General features: G+C 37.7%; 1 protein-coding gene across 3 annotated transcripts in view; it reads right to left on the bottom strand.

Moving 5' to 3' along the window:
* Positions 1-14951, bottom strand: part of grin3ba (glutamate receptor, ionotropic, N-methyl-D-aspartate 3Ba) — a 125843-nt gene that overhangs the window by 17640 nt on the left and 93252 nt on the right. For all 3 annotated transcript variants that reach the window (XM_087240894.1, XM_087240893.1, XM_087240892.1), the window contains 2 exons: positions 13059-13174; positions 1770-1921 (listed from right to left, as the gene is read on the bottom strand). In XM_087240894.1, the coding sequence (XP_087097020.1) occupies positions 1770-1921; positions 13059-13174 (268 nt within the window). The remainder of the gene's footprint in view (positions 1-1769; positions 1922-13058; positions 13175-14951) is intronic.

The raw sequence follows: 14951 nt of genomic DNA, 5'->3' as shown, positions 1-14951 counted from the left end.
ATTCGTAGCTTGATGGAAATGACTGGATTGTGCTGCTTTTAGCCCCCTTTACAGAGCTTGATCCGTGCAGGAATTTCTTTGCTTGGGTTTTAGGTTTTGGAAAGGGGAAAAAAAATCCATCACCCCGTCCAAACTTTTAGGATATCGGGAATCAGATTTGCACAATCCAGGCTTGTTTCCCTCGCTCGAAAGCTTGACGGGTTGTCTGTGCGTAGCTACGATTGCTAAGCAACGATTGGTGTGAGGCAATTTTCGGGTGTGGCTTAGCGAAGGACCCTTTAAGGATATTGTTGCAATAACACAGTTTGTCTAGTCCCTTACAGAAAAAAAACTAAAGAACATCAAACAAGCTTCTTGTTAGAATCACATGAAACAAACATTATGCTTTTTTTGTACATAAAAATGTTACAAAACTACCCATTTTATGAGTGTTTCATCTGTAAAACGTGGTTTAACATTTGACGCTCATGTGGACTGGTCAAACTGTGTTTTTGGTGCTTTTGTGCAGACTGTAATTTAGTTTCGGATTCAAACCAACAAAAGAACACATGAAGTCAAACCAGTAGTGTTGAAAATGTTTACAAAAAACAACACAAAACATTCTGTCATCTTTAAATGCTCCATAAAACTACTTGAATGTTTTTTATTCACCTAAAGATGCCTAATTCATCTAAAAAGATTTTAGCAAACATACAGTCTCTGCCTATATGCTACAGAGAGCGGTGCTAAGATTAATATGTAAACACACCAAATTTAACAAGCTGAACCTTCAGTTATACCTTCAATCCTGATAACATTAAAAAAGCAACAATACTCCCACATTAAGCTTTGAAGGTGCGCTCTTTTGATCAAACATTTGTCCTTGGAATCATACAGTCTGTTGGCACACAGAAGGACTGCTTTATCTGCGATCAACAAAGTATTATTAAAGCACAAATGCTGCCATTTGTTTATTCATAATTAAATTTTTCATTTATTTTAGAGAGCAGGCCAGACGCAGCACTTAATGTTGGATTGTTGCTTTAAATTCGCTTTCATCCCCGCATCTTTGTATCTGGCGACGAACCAAGATGCCGTTTGAAGAATTCTGGCTAATTTAATTAAGCCTGAATTACATGGAGGAGATAAAATGCTGCTTTCCTTCTGTAAACAGCTCGAGAATAAAGATTCAAAGGGGACGACGGAGTGCGAGAAGCTCACAGTCGATCCTGTCCACTTGTTTACAGAATTTATTGCACAGCAAAGTAGTGGTTTTACAGCATGGTGTCTGCGCTGACAGGAAAGCTTGGCTTCGGGAGAGAGCGAGCGTGAGATGAGTTCCAGCTGGCACGGTGGCCGGAAACAAATGTCATTGCTCGTGCTCATGAAGTCCCCCATTCATAACCACAGCTAGGTAATGAAGCCAGACTGTACAAGACAATGTCTTACAGGAGTGCTACAACTCCTGGGAGGTTATTGACTGAGGCTCCATTGATGGAGTGCTGGCGGCTGCTGCTCAGAGCCTCAGGTGTGTGGGGCGGCACAACTGACATGAAGCCCCTCGGGAATGAAAATGGATTGCGAAGGCTCGGCATCGGTCTGACAGAATGGCTATTAAACTGCAGGAGACAGTAATTCCAAACAAAAGGATTTTTCAGAGGGAAAAGAGCCCATCGGACTCGTTGGGGAACTTGGTCAAGGGCACAAGCCGCTCGCTCGGCTGTGAACAGAAACTGATGCGCACACATTTAGCACACACTCGCACACTTGCATTTTTTTTGATGGCTCACCTCTGTCACAGCAAAAACCCTCTTGCCACAGGGAACCACTTTATACCACTTGTCGTGAAGCATGTCCATGTAACCGTCAGACTTGTAGCGGCTGACGTACTCGGAGACGTTGCGTGTGAGAGGGGAGTTCTGGGGCAGACCGATCCCGTAACCTGAGAAAACAAACAGTCAAAACAACAACTTCACACAGACAGCTCTGGATATGGTTGGTGCATTTAGATGTTTCTGGAAATAATGTTTCAAAATGATGCCTGTCTTTTAGTTTATGTACCAATTCCCTCAATTAATTAATGGCTTATTAACTAAGTATTAATAAGATATAGGCTGTCAATTAGTCCTTATAAGAGTATGATCTTACTCTGCGTCCATTGTTCTACCTAATACCTAAACCCAACTATTATCTTACTGATTATTAAAAGTTTTAGTTAATGGTTTATTAAAATAAAATATGACACTTTTTAGCACGCTAATGAGCATTAATTCATGCTTAACTAGTGCACAGATAATTAGGGTGGCTTGAGAAAGACATCATACTGTTATACTACTTAAACTTATTCTTAGTCTTCTTCTGAGATTAATTTCTATATGCATCTCCTTCTAAACCGTTCACACTACAACCACCAATCTAACACCAAACCTCCAAACTAGACTGAACTAAGTAGCTATATCTTTGCCAACTGATCCGACTTGCGGAGCCCTGTCTCATTTTAGAGGCTGTATCCTCCGAAGGATGCAGACTTCAAAGGTGAGTCCTTCAAAATCCACATAGGCTGAACCGAGCATTTTGAAATGAGACGATCTAGCCTACAGAGGACAGATCTCATCACCAGGCAACCGTAATAGCTGCTGTTAATGAACGCTGATAAGATTTGTAATGACTTTTTATAGTGATATTAAAACTTATCTTAAGCGATCTGAAGGCAAAACAAGGATTACAGAAGCTGGGCATATACTTTCTTTGATGCATACATGTACACATAAAACTGTAAACTGTCTATAAAATCACTCTTTAGTAAGTGACGTCATACTCTTTTTGTTTTTAAAAAAAATGTGTTTAGATATTGGAGTCAAATAAACTTAATTCACACATTTAAAATAGTCCTGCCATTATCAGCGTGCAATTAATCTTGGGACTTTAGAGGCCGCAAAGGATCCACCGATTGTGTCCTTCATTACCTGTGAAACGAAGGATGCATTTTGAGGCTAACAACATGTTAGTTTATACTAGAAACATGCTAGCAACATGCTAATTCATACTAGAACCATAACTCATACTAGAATCATGCTAATTTATGTCAGCAACTGCCTAGCAACTACTCAGAACACCTAAGCAACTGCCTAGCAACCACTCAGAACACCCTAGCAACCACCCAGCAACACCTTAGCAATGACCTACAACACCTTAGCAACCACCAAGCAACACCTTAGCAACTATTTAGAACACCCTACCAACCACCTATCAACACCTTAGTAACCAAGCAACACCTTAGCAACCACCTAGCAACACCTTAGCAACCGTCTAGCAACCAATCCGAACACCCTAGCAACACATTAGCAACAACCTAGAACACCTTAGCAGCTGCCTTAGAAACCACCTAGCAACCAATCAGAACACCTTAGCAACTGCCTAGCAACACCTTAACAACCACCTAGCAACACTTTAGCAACCACCTAGCAACACCTTAGCAACCACCCAGCAATACCTTAACAACCACTTTAGCAACCACCTAGTAACGCCTTAGAAACTGCCTAGCAACCAATTAGAACACCCTAGCAACACCTTAGCAACAACCTAGACCACCTTAGCAACTGCCTAGCAACATCTTTGCAACCACCTAGCAACACCTTAGGACCAACCTAATAACATCTTTGCAACCACCTAGCAACAACTTAGCACAGACACAATAACATCCTAGCAACGACCTAGTAACACCTTAGCAACCAACTATCAACGTCTTAGCAACCGCCTATCAAGGCCTTAGCAACCACTCAGAACACCCTAGCAAAATCTTTGCAACCACATAAAACACCACATAGCAACCGCCTAGCAACCACTCAAAACGCCTTACCAACCGCCTAGCAACACCTTATCAACCATTCAAAACACCCTTAGCAACACCTAAGCAACCACTCAGAACAACCTAACAACCATTCAGAAGACTTTAGCAACCACTTAGCGACCACTTAGAACCCCCTATCAACAGTCTAGCAAGTAACATGTCAATCTATACTTGAAACAGGCTAACCTATATGTAGTTATGACTGTTTCAAACTTCTTAAAACTACTTCAATTATTTACACCTTAATACTTCACACTTTCAGACGAGGCTTTCTCAAGCCACCATAACGTTTGTCTACGAACTTTACTGTTCTAGTTATGGGCTCATGTTCATGATTAGAGCATTAACAATTTATAAAGGATCTTATGAAAAGGTTAATGCTTAAAAGGGTAGTTCACCCCTAAATTAAAATTGACCTCTCAGGTGGTTCCAAATCTGGTTTCTTTTTTTCTCTGTTAAACACAAAAGAAGATATTTTGAAGAATATTAGAAACCTGTAAACATTGACCTCCATAGTAGGGTAGGAAAAACTAATAATATGGAAGTCAGTGTTTAAAGTTTTCCAGCAATTTTCTAAATATTTTATATTGAACAGCAAAAAGCAACTAATAGGTTTGTGAGAAGTGAAGGGTGAGTGAAAATAAAAAGAATATAGTCAGCAAAACTTGAGAAGCATTAAACAAGTTCCTTTCACACAATCATAAAATTGGTGAATCTGGTGAATTATGTGTCAAAATATTGACTTTAAAGATGTTGGAAACTAATTTTAAGAAATATGCTTAAAATCATGAATAGGAGATGCTAAATGTATTTAAGGATGTGTGCTTATTAATGACAAGTTAATTTGTTAATCACTGCAGTGGGTTGAAAGATTTAACTTACCGATGTCTAATTTTCAAATATTAGTTCATTCATTCTTTCCCAGAGATGGGTTGCGGCTGGAAGGGCATCCGCTGCGTAAAAACTTGCTGGATAAGTTGGCGGTTCATTACGCTGTGGCGACCCCCGGTTTAATAAAGGGACTAAGCCGACAAGAAAATGAATGAATGAATGAATGTTCATTTATTTATTTACTTTTCAGCTTAGTCCCTTTATTAATCAGGGGTCGCCACAGTGGAATGAACCACCAACTCATCCAGCCCATGTTTTTTACAGCGGAGCACCCAGAGGAAACCCATGCCAACACGAGGAGAACATACAAACTCACATTAATGCCAACTGACCCAGCCTGGGCTCGAACCAGCGACCTTTTTGCTCTGAGGCGATTGAGCTACCCACTGTGCCACCGTGACACATATTTTCAGACATATTATATGTTTATTTTATATGTTATGTTCACCCAAAAATTAAATGTAGTCACTGAAAGGTTTATAATACTAGAAAGTTTCTCACTAGAAAGTGTTCCTACTAGACTTATAGAAGGAAAGTGGATTTTATGGAAGTCAATGGTAACAGGTTTCCAACATTTTGTAAACATTTCTTCTTTTGTGACCGACAAAGGAAAGAAACTCCAAGGTTAAAAACAATTTAAGGGTAAGTAAAGAATGACAGAATTTTCATTTAAGGATGCCTTATCCCTTTGAAAGTGCATTAACAATTAAAAAACAACAACAACAACAAAACACATTTGCTTTTGTCCCAAAACACTTGCAGCCTTTCAGCAGTGAGAGGCGTCTAACTATAGTGGAGATATCAATATGGGCAATGTTTTGTTGGGTTATGACTGTTGATATTTTTGGTGCTTTCAAATGTCAGCATTGTTTTGCAAAATTTGTTAAGTGCACCTTTAATTCAAGATTAGGTGTCACAAGAAAATTAAGTGTATTTAAAGCATTAGGCGATGTGATGCAAAAAGTGGACCTTATAATTGCATGTGAACTTTTATCTTGTAACCAGAGACAAAAAAGAACATCAAAACATTAATTTCTTACATACAGCTGAGGATACATTATTATTATTTTTTTTAAAGGTAGTCTCGGTCCACACATTTCCCCCGCAAATGTTTTTCATCCACACTAAAAGAACATAAAAAGCTAAAATCATCTACAGCTGCACAAGCATAATATGTAAAAAATGTAATAAAAGCACACAGAGATGATACCGAGAGATCAGACAACATAAAGCCCATTTTATTAGCAAAATATCTCAACATTTACTGATGCATTCCCATGCCTTTTTCAAATTATTTGTTAAGATTGTTTATTCAGTATTAGGATTCTTACGAAATACAGTACGTTGTGCAGTTTTCCGAAATGTATTTTTATTCTTGCTAATATAAAACATGGCAAATAAATGAATTAATTGTTACATTTTGTATCTCATTTAACACGACAGAGGGCTTATGACATTTGAAATTGTTGAGAATTTCACTATAAAACTAACATAAAAACGTATACAATTTCATGAATTTTTTTAATATGTAATTTTAAATCTTATGACTGAACAATGAAAGATTGGTGAATGATCAGTCAGCTTCTCAGTGGGTTTCATTTCTGTCAGCTTTGAATTAATTCAAGAATGAATGAACTATTACAGCTCAGAACCCTGTCATTTGTGCCATTTTTATATTTTGTGGCAAGTAGCAGAGTAATACGCAGTATGAAGTACACCCAGGATGATTGATTTCACAGAAATCAGTCTTATACAACAGCCCTCTGTGTCAGGCTGCCAATAAAAAGGTCGAGTTTTACTTTGCGATAACAACCTCCTGGAAGTACTTTATCTCTAACATAACATAAAATACGTATATTCATTAACATACATTTCCGATGTTAGGTGCAATGTGAAAAAGCATGAAGGTTCAGTTACGCTAATGAGCTGATGATCTGAATAAGGTGAGTTAAATAAAAAAGACAAACAAAATGTGCAGGGAGAGGGGTCCCTAGGCGCTGAGGTTGGGCGATGTCGACCAATTTGGCATCGTACAATGTCTAATGTGAAACATTGCGGTGGACGATGGCATGGTGAGTTAATTATTTGTGAATAATTAATAAATTCATAACCAATTAATTATTTTGTAGCCTACCGTTTCAACTACCTAACTCGCATAGTCTTTGCTTCACATATAACCAAATCAAAAATAAATAAAGATTAGTTACACTCAAATTACCACCTGTCAAATGCTTTTTCTGCAGGACTCTGGCATGAATAGGCAGAGTGATCTGTGTCGTTATAATGGCATCGACAAACTTGGTTAGTAAAAAAGTGCACAACTAACAGTATCTGAGGTTTTACTAAGTACAAGCATCAAAGCGAACGATTGAAGCAGTGTACTGATGCTGTGACACGTTACCTGATAGATTCAAAAGACAGAAAAGTCATTAGATAGAGACAAGATGAATTAAATATCATGGTTAACAACTATTGGACGGGGCGGAGTATTGCGATGCCTGCTCAGCATGTCTATCGGACATCAGCGATGGAAGATGGCATCATCTATCAAAGCAACCCTACCGGAGTCAAGAACCAATATCATTATATCATTATTAGCACTATTAATAATATTATTATCACTGTTATAATTAACTGTGAGTAGTATATTCTGAGTAATATTATTGATGGGTTGTTGTCAAGACGCTATCAGTTTATATGAAATGATTACACTTTCTCACATAATTCAGAAAAAATCTAAATGAAGAAAAATGAACAAATTTACATGAAGATTTTGTATTCAGATAGTGGTTTAGGATTTTAATATTCACAGACATTAGTCCACATTGCACTTTGATTAGGTATAAAGTGCTTTTTTTGATTTATTCATCTAAAATTTGCTAAAAATCGAATTCCGATTTAATGACTGGATTTAGCTAGTCCTTCCACTCTGTCAGTATAATTGAAATTATAGGGCTCTAAAATTATACGTTTGGTCTAAAACCGAATTACCATTATGTTTTACCTCAGGACACAACTGCAAGCACATTTTCTGACATCTTTCCAAAATGCAACATGACAGTTTTTCAAAAGCAACATTTATCTTCACCAACACAGTGAAAGGAAACCCCACACAGCAGGCACCAACCAGTATAAACAACGATATCTTTATGTACAACATCCGTCATACAACTAAACACCATAATCGTCTTCAAACACCTTATCTTCCAAACAAATGCGTTCTGATATTTCAACTAAAGATGAATAAACAATGACTATGCAAACAGATCAGCGAGCCCAACAACTGCTGTGGGCTTTTGTTAAAGAAATCATCCACATTCTAGTGTGAATTGATACCTCTATTATTGACATGTCAGAAAGCCTTGAGAGGGAACAATCATGAATCTTTGGCAGGCCATGCCAGTGTACCGTAGACTGAACGTCTGTCATTGCGGCGTCTCGGCAGCCGGAGAGAAACGAGCACAACTCTGACATCCACAAATTTCATCAAAGCTCTCAGCTCACCGGCGAACCCACACATCACTCCTGGCAAGCAATCCCTCCCTTCCTTTCAGCACGTGGCACAACATCCCTTGCATCCTGATAAAGTTGTGTCCTCTCCTACCGAGCTGAACCTGCTGTCTTTTACACGGGCTTCTCTACAAGCTATAAAATGTGTGCTGTTGAACTCTTTGAAGGGCTGCTGGAATATTCTTAATGGAGTGGATCCAGGCGGTCATAAAGTGGGCTGTGAAAACTAATACAATAAGGGATTTTCCAGCGGTTTTAAAAGGACACGGTCCACTCTGAAGAGACACTTTCTACTGAAGGGTGTTCTTTCAATTTGAGAAAGGCCTGCAAATTCAGATTACGCTGGAGGGGATGGCAGATGTAGCATAATTGAGTAGCAAGTCATAAAAATGTATTTCAAATGAAAGAAAAATTACAGACAGGCAGGCAAGCAGTGGGCAGGCAGGCAGACAGATAGAGAGGTAGACAGATAAAGAGGTAGACGGATAGAAAAAATAGATAGACAGACGTCAGACAGACAGATTTTTAGAAATATTCATTAAAAAAGTAAAGATAATAATATAAAGATAATGATAATACTAAAAAAATTCTAAATATCAAACAGCCCAACAACTAGAAAAAATGTGATGTAGAGAAACTATACGATTGGGATGACTTTCAGGACTTTTTCCCTAAGCTAATAAACAATAAAACACCCATTGAAATATAAAAAGGTTTTAAATTTTAAAGTTAAAGACAGCATTGTTAGGTTTTTGATGTTAATCACTTTTTTTCAAATATTTAGTCTTAAAGACAAATACATTTGATAAAACAATTAAAATCAATTGATTATACCATTGGAAATAATACATAAAAAATTCACAAGGTTATGCAAGCCAGGCTGGCAACTTGAAGTTTAAAAATGATAATACCTGCTGCAATCGCTGAATTCACTTTCTGATTAGACATATTACACAAGCTGGATTCACTGGTCAAATGCACTAGTAGCACACACTGAGGAGCACACTGTTGGTTACAAGGCAATGCAAGAAAAACATAAACTAAAAATAAACAAACTTATCGTTATTCAGTGTGAATGCAAATATTAAAATTTTTATATTTATAGTTTTCAACCTTGGTGTGACTGAGTCTTAAAGGGTCACGAAACACCAAAACACATTTTTTGAGCTGTTGACAGTCGTATATGTGTCCCACACTGCTAAAAACACTATTAGGGCACCTATATTTCACTAAAAAGTGTAAATTGGTTGTTTTTGCGTTATTTCAAGCAAATTCGTACCTCCTGTTTGAAACAAATTTTTGAAGCTGCGTCATGGTCATGAGATAATAGCGTTGTATTCCAGCATGCAGACTGGATGTCTGTGCCAGAGTGAGTCTTATTACGTCTTACAGTGTGATGCATTAATGCATGAGTAAAGCTTGGTTCAAACCAATCAGCGCGCTCTATTGTGCAACTTCATTAATATTCATTAGTGTCACCGTATTTACACAACAGAGACGCCACGTTGTGTTGGCAAAACAAGCGTGAAGTGTTGCTTTTATAGTTTGCTGCCGTTAAGTTTTGTTTTCATTTTCTCTCTGTGAGAGCTCAGAGTCACGTGTGGATTAACAGTGTACACGACGCTCGACAACAATAACTTACGTGTCTAAGGAGGATTATTGTTTACCTGAGAGCTGTTCACATCTGCAAACGCTGAGATCCAGATTCGCTTGTAGTCTTCTCTTCATAAAGACGCGGCTCTAGTTGCTGGTGATTGTCCTGTCTCTACAGATTTGGTAAGTGAGCGACCAGTGCTCTTTGTTTATTCAGTTTGTTCGTATCGAACTAAGTTAACTATTGCACCGGGTGTAAACATGTTAGCACCACAACCAAACTTTAATGTCGTGTAGGGTTTTTACCGCATTTAGTGACCGGAATAACACACGCGGCTTTCTGACGCTACCTGTCGTGTGCATCTAAGTTTCCGGGAAATGCGGAGGTTTTTTTTCTCTCATTCGCCGTGCGGTATCAAACATTGCATGAAAAATACATGCTTACAGCAGTTCCTCGAATCAAATATCTTGTTTGTCGCGAGGGGCATGAATGAATACCCTGAATCAAAGAGCCAAACTGCAGTTAAAGTCCAACATTTAATAATTTGGCTAATAATTCGACTACAGATGTCCATGTAGGTTAAACACCATCACTTTCTCCTGTGTGTTTATTTTGACTCTGAAACTTGCGCGTGCCCAAATAGACACTCCCACACCCTCCTACTTTAGTTCCTCCAACACTCCCCCCTAAACAGAGCTGGACACGCCCACTTTTCTGACTTTTTCCAAAGTAGAGGTGTGAAAACACCCTGCTGAAACGAGGGGGTTTCATGGCCCTTTAAGGCATTACTATTCTTTTTTTCAGTAATATTTTAATCGGTACATTTTACCCTTAAAATTTCACATGAAATGTAGTGAAGTTTCACAAACTAATTTCGAGAGGAGCATGTGATATGATTGACCGCAGCTGATCTCTCATTTACAATCATTAGTTAGCCAATCAAATTAATCCAAACTTTTCAGCCTAGCAAAAAAATACTCCCTTGTCTTCGTTTTCTGAAGTAACCCCCCATCAACCCCTTCTCCCCCCTTCTTTCTTTACAATGGGGAACTCTCGAGAACTACCTGATCACGTAGTCCCCTTACATGCTCAATCGATCAGACGGGAGCCCTGGGCTCAATTATTTCCGAGCTCAGGGTTCTCTCCCAGGACAGCATGTCAAACCTGCCATTAGCATCAAGCAATATCTAAGTGTGAACTCATGAAAATGTTTGCATATTTAGGAGCAAAACAAATAAAGTTGTTTGATGATGCAGTGACTGAGTTTGGAATCATGAGAGTTATCATCTTCACATTCAATAAGAATAATGGCTTTATAAATGAAAAAATATATATATTTTTTATTTAATAAATAAAGTTTACAATAATATAATTTATATAATTGTATACAATATAACAGTATATGACAGGTCAGCAAAATATACAACACTTTTAAAGTGTTTTTTAAGGGGGTATTTTAATTACAAAAAATCTGACATTTAAAGTTTTAATTGTGTAGTTATTTTTGGTGAAAGTAACTCAGAAGTAATACATGATCACGTAACACATTACAATCTCGAGACAATAACATTGTGTGGCATTCTACGAGAGCAGTTATATTTACACACACAGTGTGCTGTGAAAATACGATTGAAAATCAAAATCATAATGTTCATATACATGCCTAATATCAGATGTTCAGACAGTGATTTATCTTTTATAAATAATTAAAATATTAGTGTCTGGGATGACAGTCCAGAGACTATAATGAACAGCATGAATTTGTAAAAGATTCATGTAATGTTTGATATGACTAAACTGGTCGTAAATGGCTACTGGTAATTTTCCAAATTCAAATGAGTAGAGAATTACACCCGGAAACCATGCTGGGCAAACACTCCATGCCCATTCAAGTAGCCTAGCATGGAAAGGAGGCGCGAGAGAGAGAGAGAGTAATTCAACATCATATCCAGTGGCAAGTACTAATTGTATAAAAGCAGGAGTTGGGATAGGTGATTAGCAGCTGAGCAGAGCAATAAGCTGCTGAATAAGGAACTTGATGGATTTTATAAAAGAAATTGTGATTGTCGGCGGATGCTGGTTTAATTAACTTAAACTTACATAGATAGACTTTAAATCAATCTATCTACCTCTAGAATTTATTTTAAACATTTCTATAAAAAACATTTACATTTCATATTGGTATCCATCTAAACCACAGGTGTCAAACTCCGTTCCAAAAGGGCCGCAGCTCTGCACAGTTTAGTTCCAACCCTTATTAAACACACCTGATCAAACTAATTGAGTCATTCAGGCTTGTTTGAAACCTACAGGTAAGTGTGTTAAAGCAGGGTTGGAACTAAACTGTGCAGGGCTTCGGCCCTCCAGGAATTGAGTTTGACATCCCTGATCTAGACTGTAAAATGTATGACACAAAGTCATGACAACAAATAATTTTATGTTAGATATATTAATAGGTTAATCGGATTTCAACAACAAAACATTAAGTTATACAAAACAGACTGACTGATGGAAACTGAGATAACCAGAAAATATCATTTGATTCAACTAAAAAAAAACAAGGCTGCAAGAATATTTTCTACAGTGCATCTAAAAATCCAGCAGTCGATACCATTAAAACATCACAGTTCACCCTAGCAATTTCCAAACCGGAACAAAAACTATTATGTTATTGAACACGCTTCTTTATTGTGCCAGCCTTAAATGCCTGTCTCCAGTTTTTTGCCTGCATGGCTGGATTATGCACTGTGCTATTTACAGGTTCTACAGACCCTGACGGAGCTGTCCATTTTCAGGCTAGCGGACGTGATAGCGATGGTTCAGTCTTGATCATCCATCTAATAAAACCTGGCTCAAAAGGCGTGAGGGGAGGCTTTTGGCAGATAACAGGGAAAATTCCTATGCATGCAGCCGGAGATAACATCCAGATGAGAGGTGCGGATACGCCTGGGTGACTGCCATCAAACCCATCTACACCCCGTAATAGCCTTCGCTTAAGAAATGACATGTGTCAAACTTGACTTGCTCAGATTTGGGAGGGTAATTACAACATCCTTGAGGGGAATTCATGGACGGCTCTTAATGTGGGGTAGAATTTTAATAGCATACTTGTTTTAGAAGCACCTTGAGCACCTTCAAAAAAGAAGAACTTCACAGGTTTTTGTAAGGTACTTTAATTCTACAGGCATAGCCTGAGGTGTTAGCAATATGTTTCAGTGGCACAGCGGACCTTACCTTCAATAGCAAACGGTTTTCCTACAGTCAGGAGTTTGCAGTCTGCGTCTATGGATACCTCGTAGTCCAGCAAAGCTTTATCCATGATGAAGGCGTCAAGCTGAGGGGGATCTGTCCTTCAACACACAGAGAACGATAGTCAGAGCCAATCACAACAAACACAGCTAGCCAAATTTATGCTAATTGCTTCTGACTTTAAAATTTGATTACAATAAGCTTGAATGCTAAAGCCTGTTGCAATAAACTGCTTAAACTGTCAGGATTTAGCCAGATTTACTGAATAGAAAGTGCTTTTGTGTAGTATGCGTGTGATTTTTTTCAATCATTGAGCTCGCTTTTTTGTGTTTTGTTTCTTTATAGAAGCCTATTGCAAATGATTGTTTTCAAAGAGGTTTATAGTGTAGCCTATTAACATGCGTGGCAAAGAAACAGCAGAGGAACTGACTAATAATAGTGTGTAATGAAGCCAATTATAAAAAACCAGCATGAATTGCGTCATCACAAAAACAAATAATATATATATATATATATATATATATATATATATATATATATATATATATATATAATATATAGAGTGTGACATATTGTTTGCTGTTCATGGCTGAAGATATGTGGAATTATCAATGACCACACACACACACAAACACACACACACACACACACACACACACACACACACACACACACACACACACACACACACACACACACACACACACACACACACACACACACACACACACACACACACACACACACACTCAGTTTCAAGACTGACATTTGAAATATGGATGATATCCCTGAATCAATGATTTGTGTGTGTACACTCTCAGAAATAAAGGTACGCGAGTTGTCACTGGGGTGGTACCTTTTGCTAAAAGGTCCATATTAACACCTCAAGGGTACATATTACTACATAAAAAGTACAAAAGTGTTCCTCTTACTTTTTTTAGGTACTTATATACTTTTGAGTACCAATATGGACCCTTTAAGTACAAATGTGTACCTTTTGAAAGGTACCACCTTAGTGACAACTTGCGTACCTTTATTTCTGAGAGTGTAGTACAGTACATGACTTACTCATGTTTGGCATCCACCATTTTGTAACATAACACCAGCCCTTGTTATGGTCTGCAATTTGAACTAAACCACTTAAAGTTTGTTGTTTAGGCCTGGCTTATAAATCGATCAAATGTATGGAGGCATTACCGTGGACTGTAATACTTAGAAAGATGCACCTTAGATGTGCTATAAAATACACCACTAGTTTCTTTTTTTCATTCTGAAAACACTGTGAATTATTTATATAAATGAGGTTATTACTTCTGGTATTATTCAGAAGTAAATTCAGTGGTTTCCACTTTCATATATTACTAAACTGTGCATATACAGAACAAAATAAGCACTAAAATGTGATCTAATGACAAAATTCTTCTATAGTGAATACAGTACATGGCCATTGTCTACAATAAGGCCACACATACAAATTGTACCTTAGGTTTGTCTAAAAGTTACAATACCCATCAAGCATTCTTCTTTAAAAAGAAGTCTAATAGACAGATAGATTCATACGGATCACAACCCACAGTTCGGAACGCATGTGTTCCTTGGATTAGAAACTTTTTGCAATTGCAGAAAGATTTCCTCCTGCGTCATTCAAATCACGTGTATGAAAGCATTTTGGCTTCCCTGTAAAATATATTGATGATTAAAAAAATTGTGGTGGCACATACCTAAATGCTTTCTCAGGCTATTAATTAATTTAAGGTGTATTCTATCACTGTTTGTTTAGCCAGCATTAATGCATTCAGTGTAAAGCTGCACGATTAAACTTAAAAAAATTGCGATCTCAATTCAAACCCGTGCAACATGAATGATAAATGATCGACT

Source organism: Danio rerio, chromosome 2 (assembly GCF_052040795.2).
Source record: "Danio rerio strain M-AB ecotype USA chromosome 2, GRCz13ab, whole genome shotgun sequence".
NCBI lineage: Eukaryota > Metazoa > Chordata > Actinopteri > Cypriniformes > Danionidae > Danio > Danio rerio.
The sequence above is the reverse complement of the archived record's forward strand: the minus strand, read 5'-3'. Positions and strand labels throughout refer to the sequence as shown.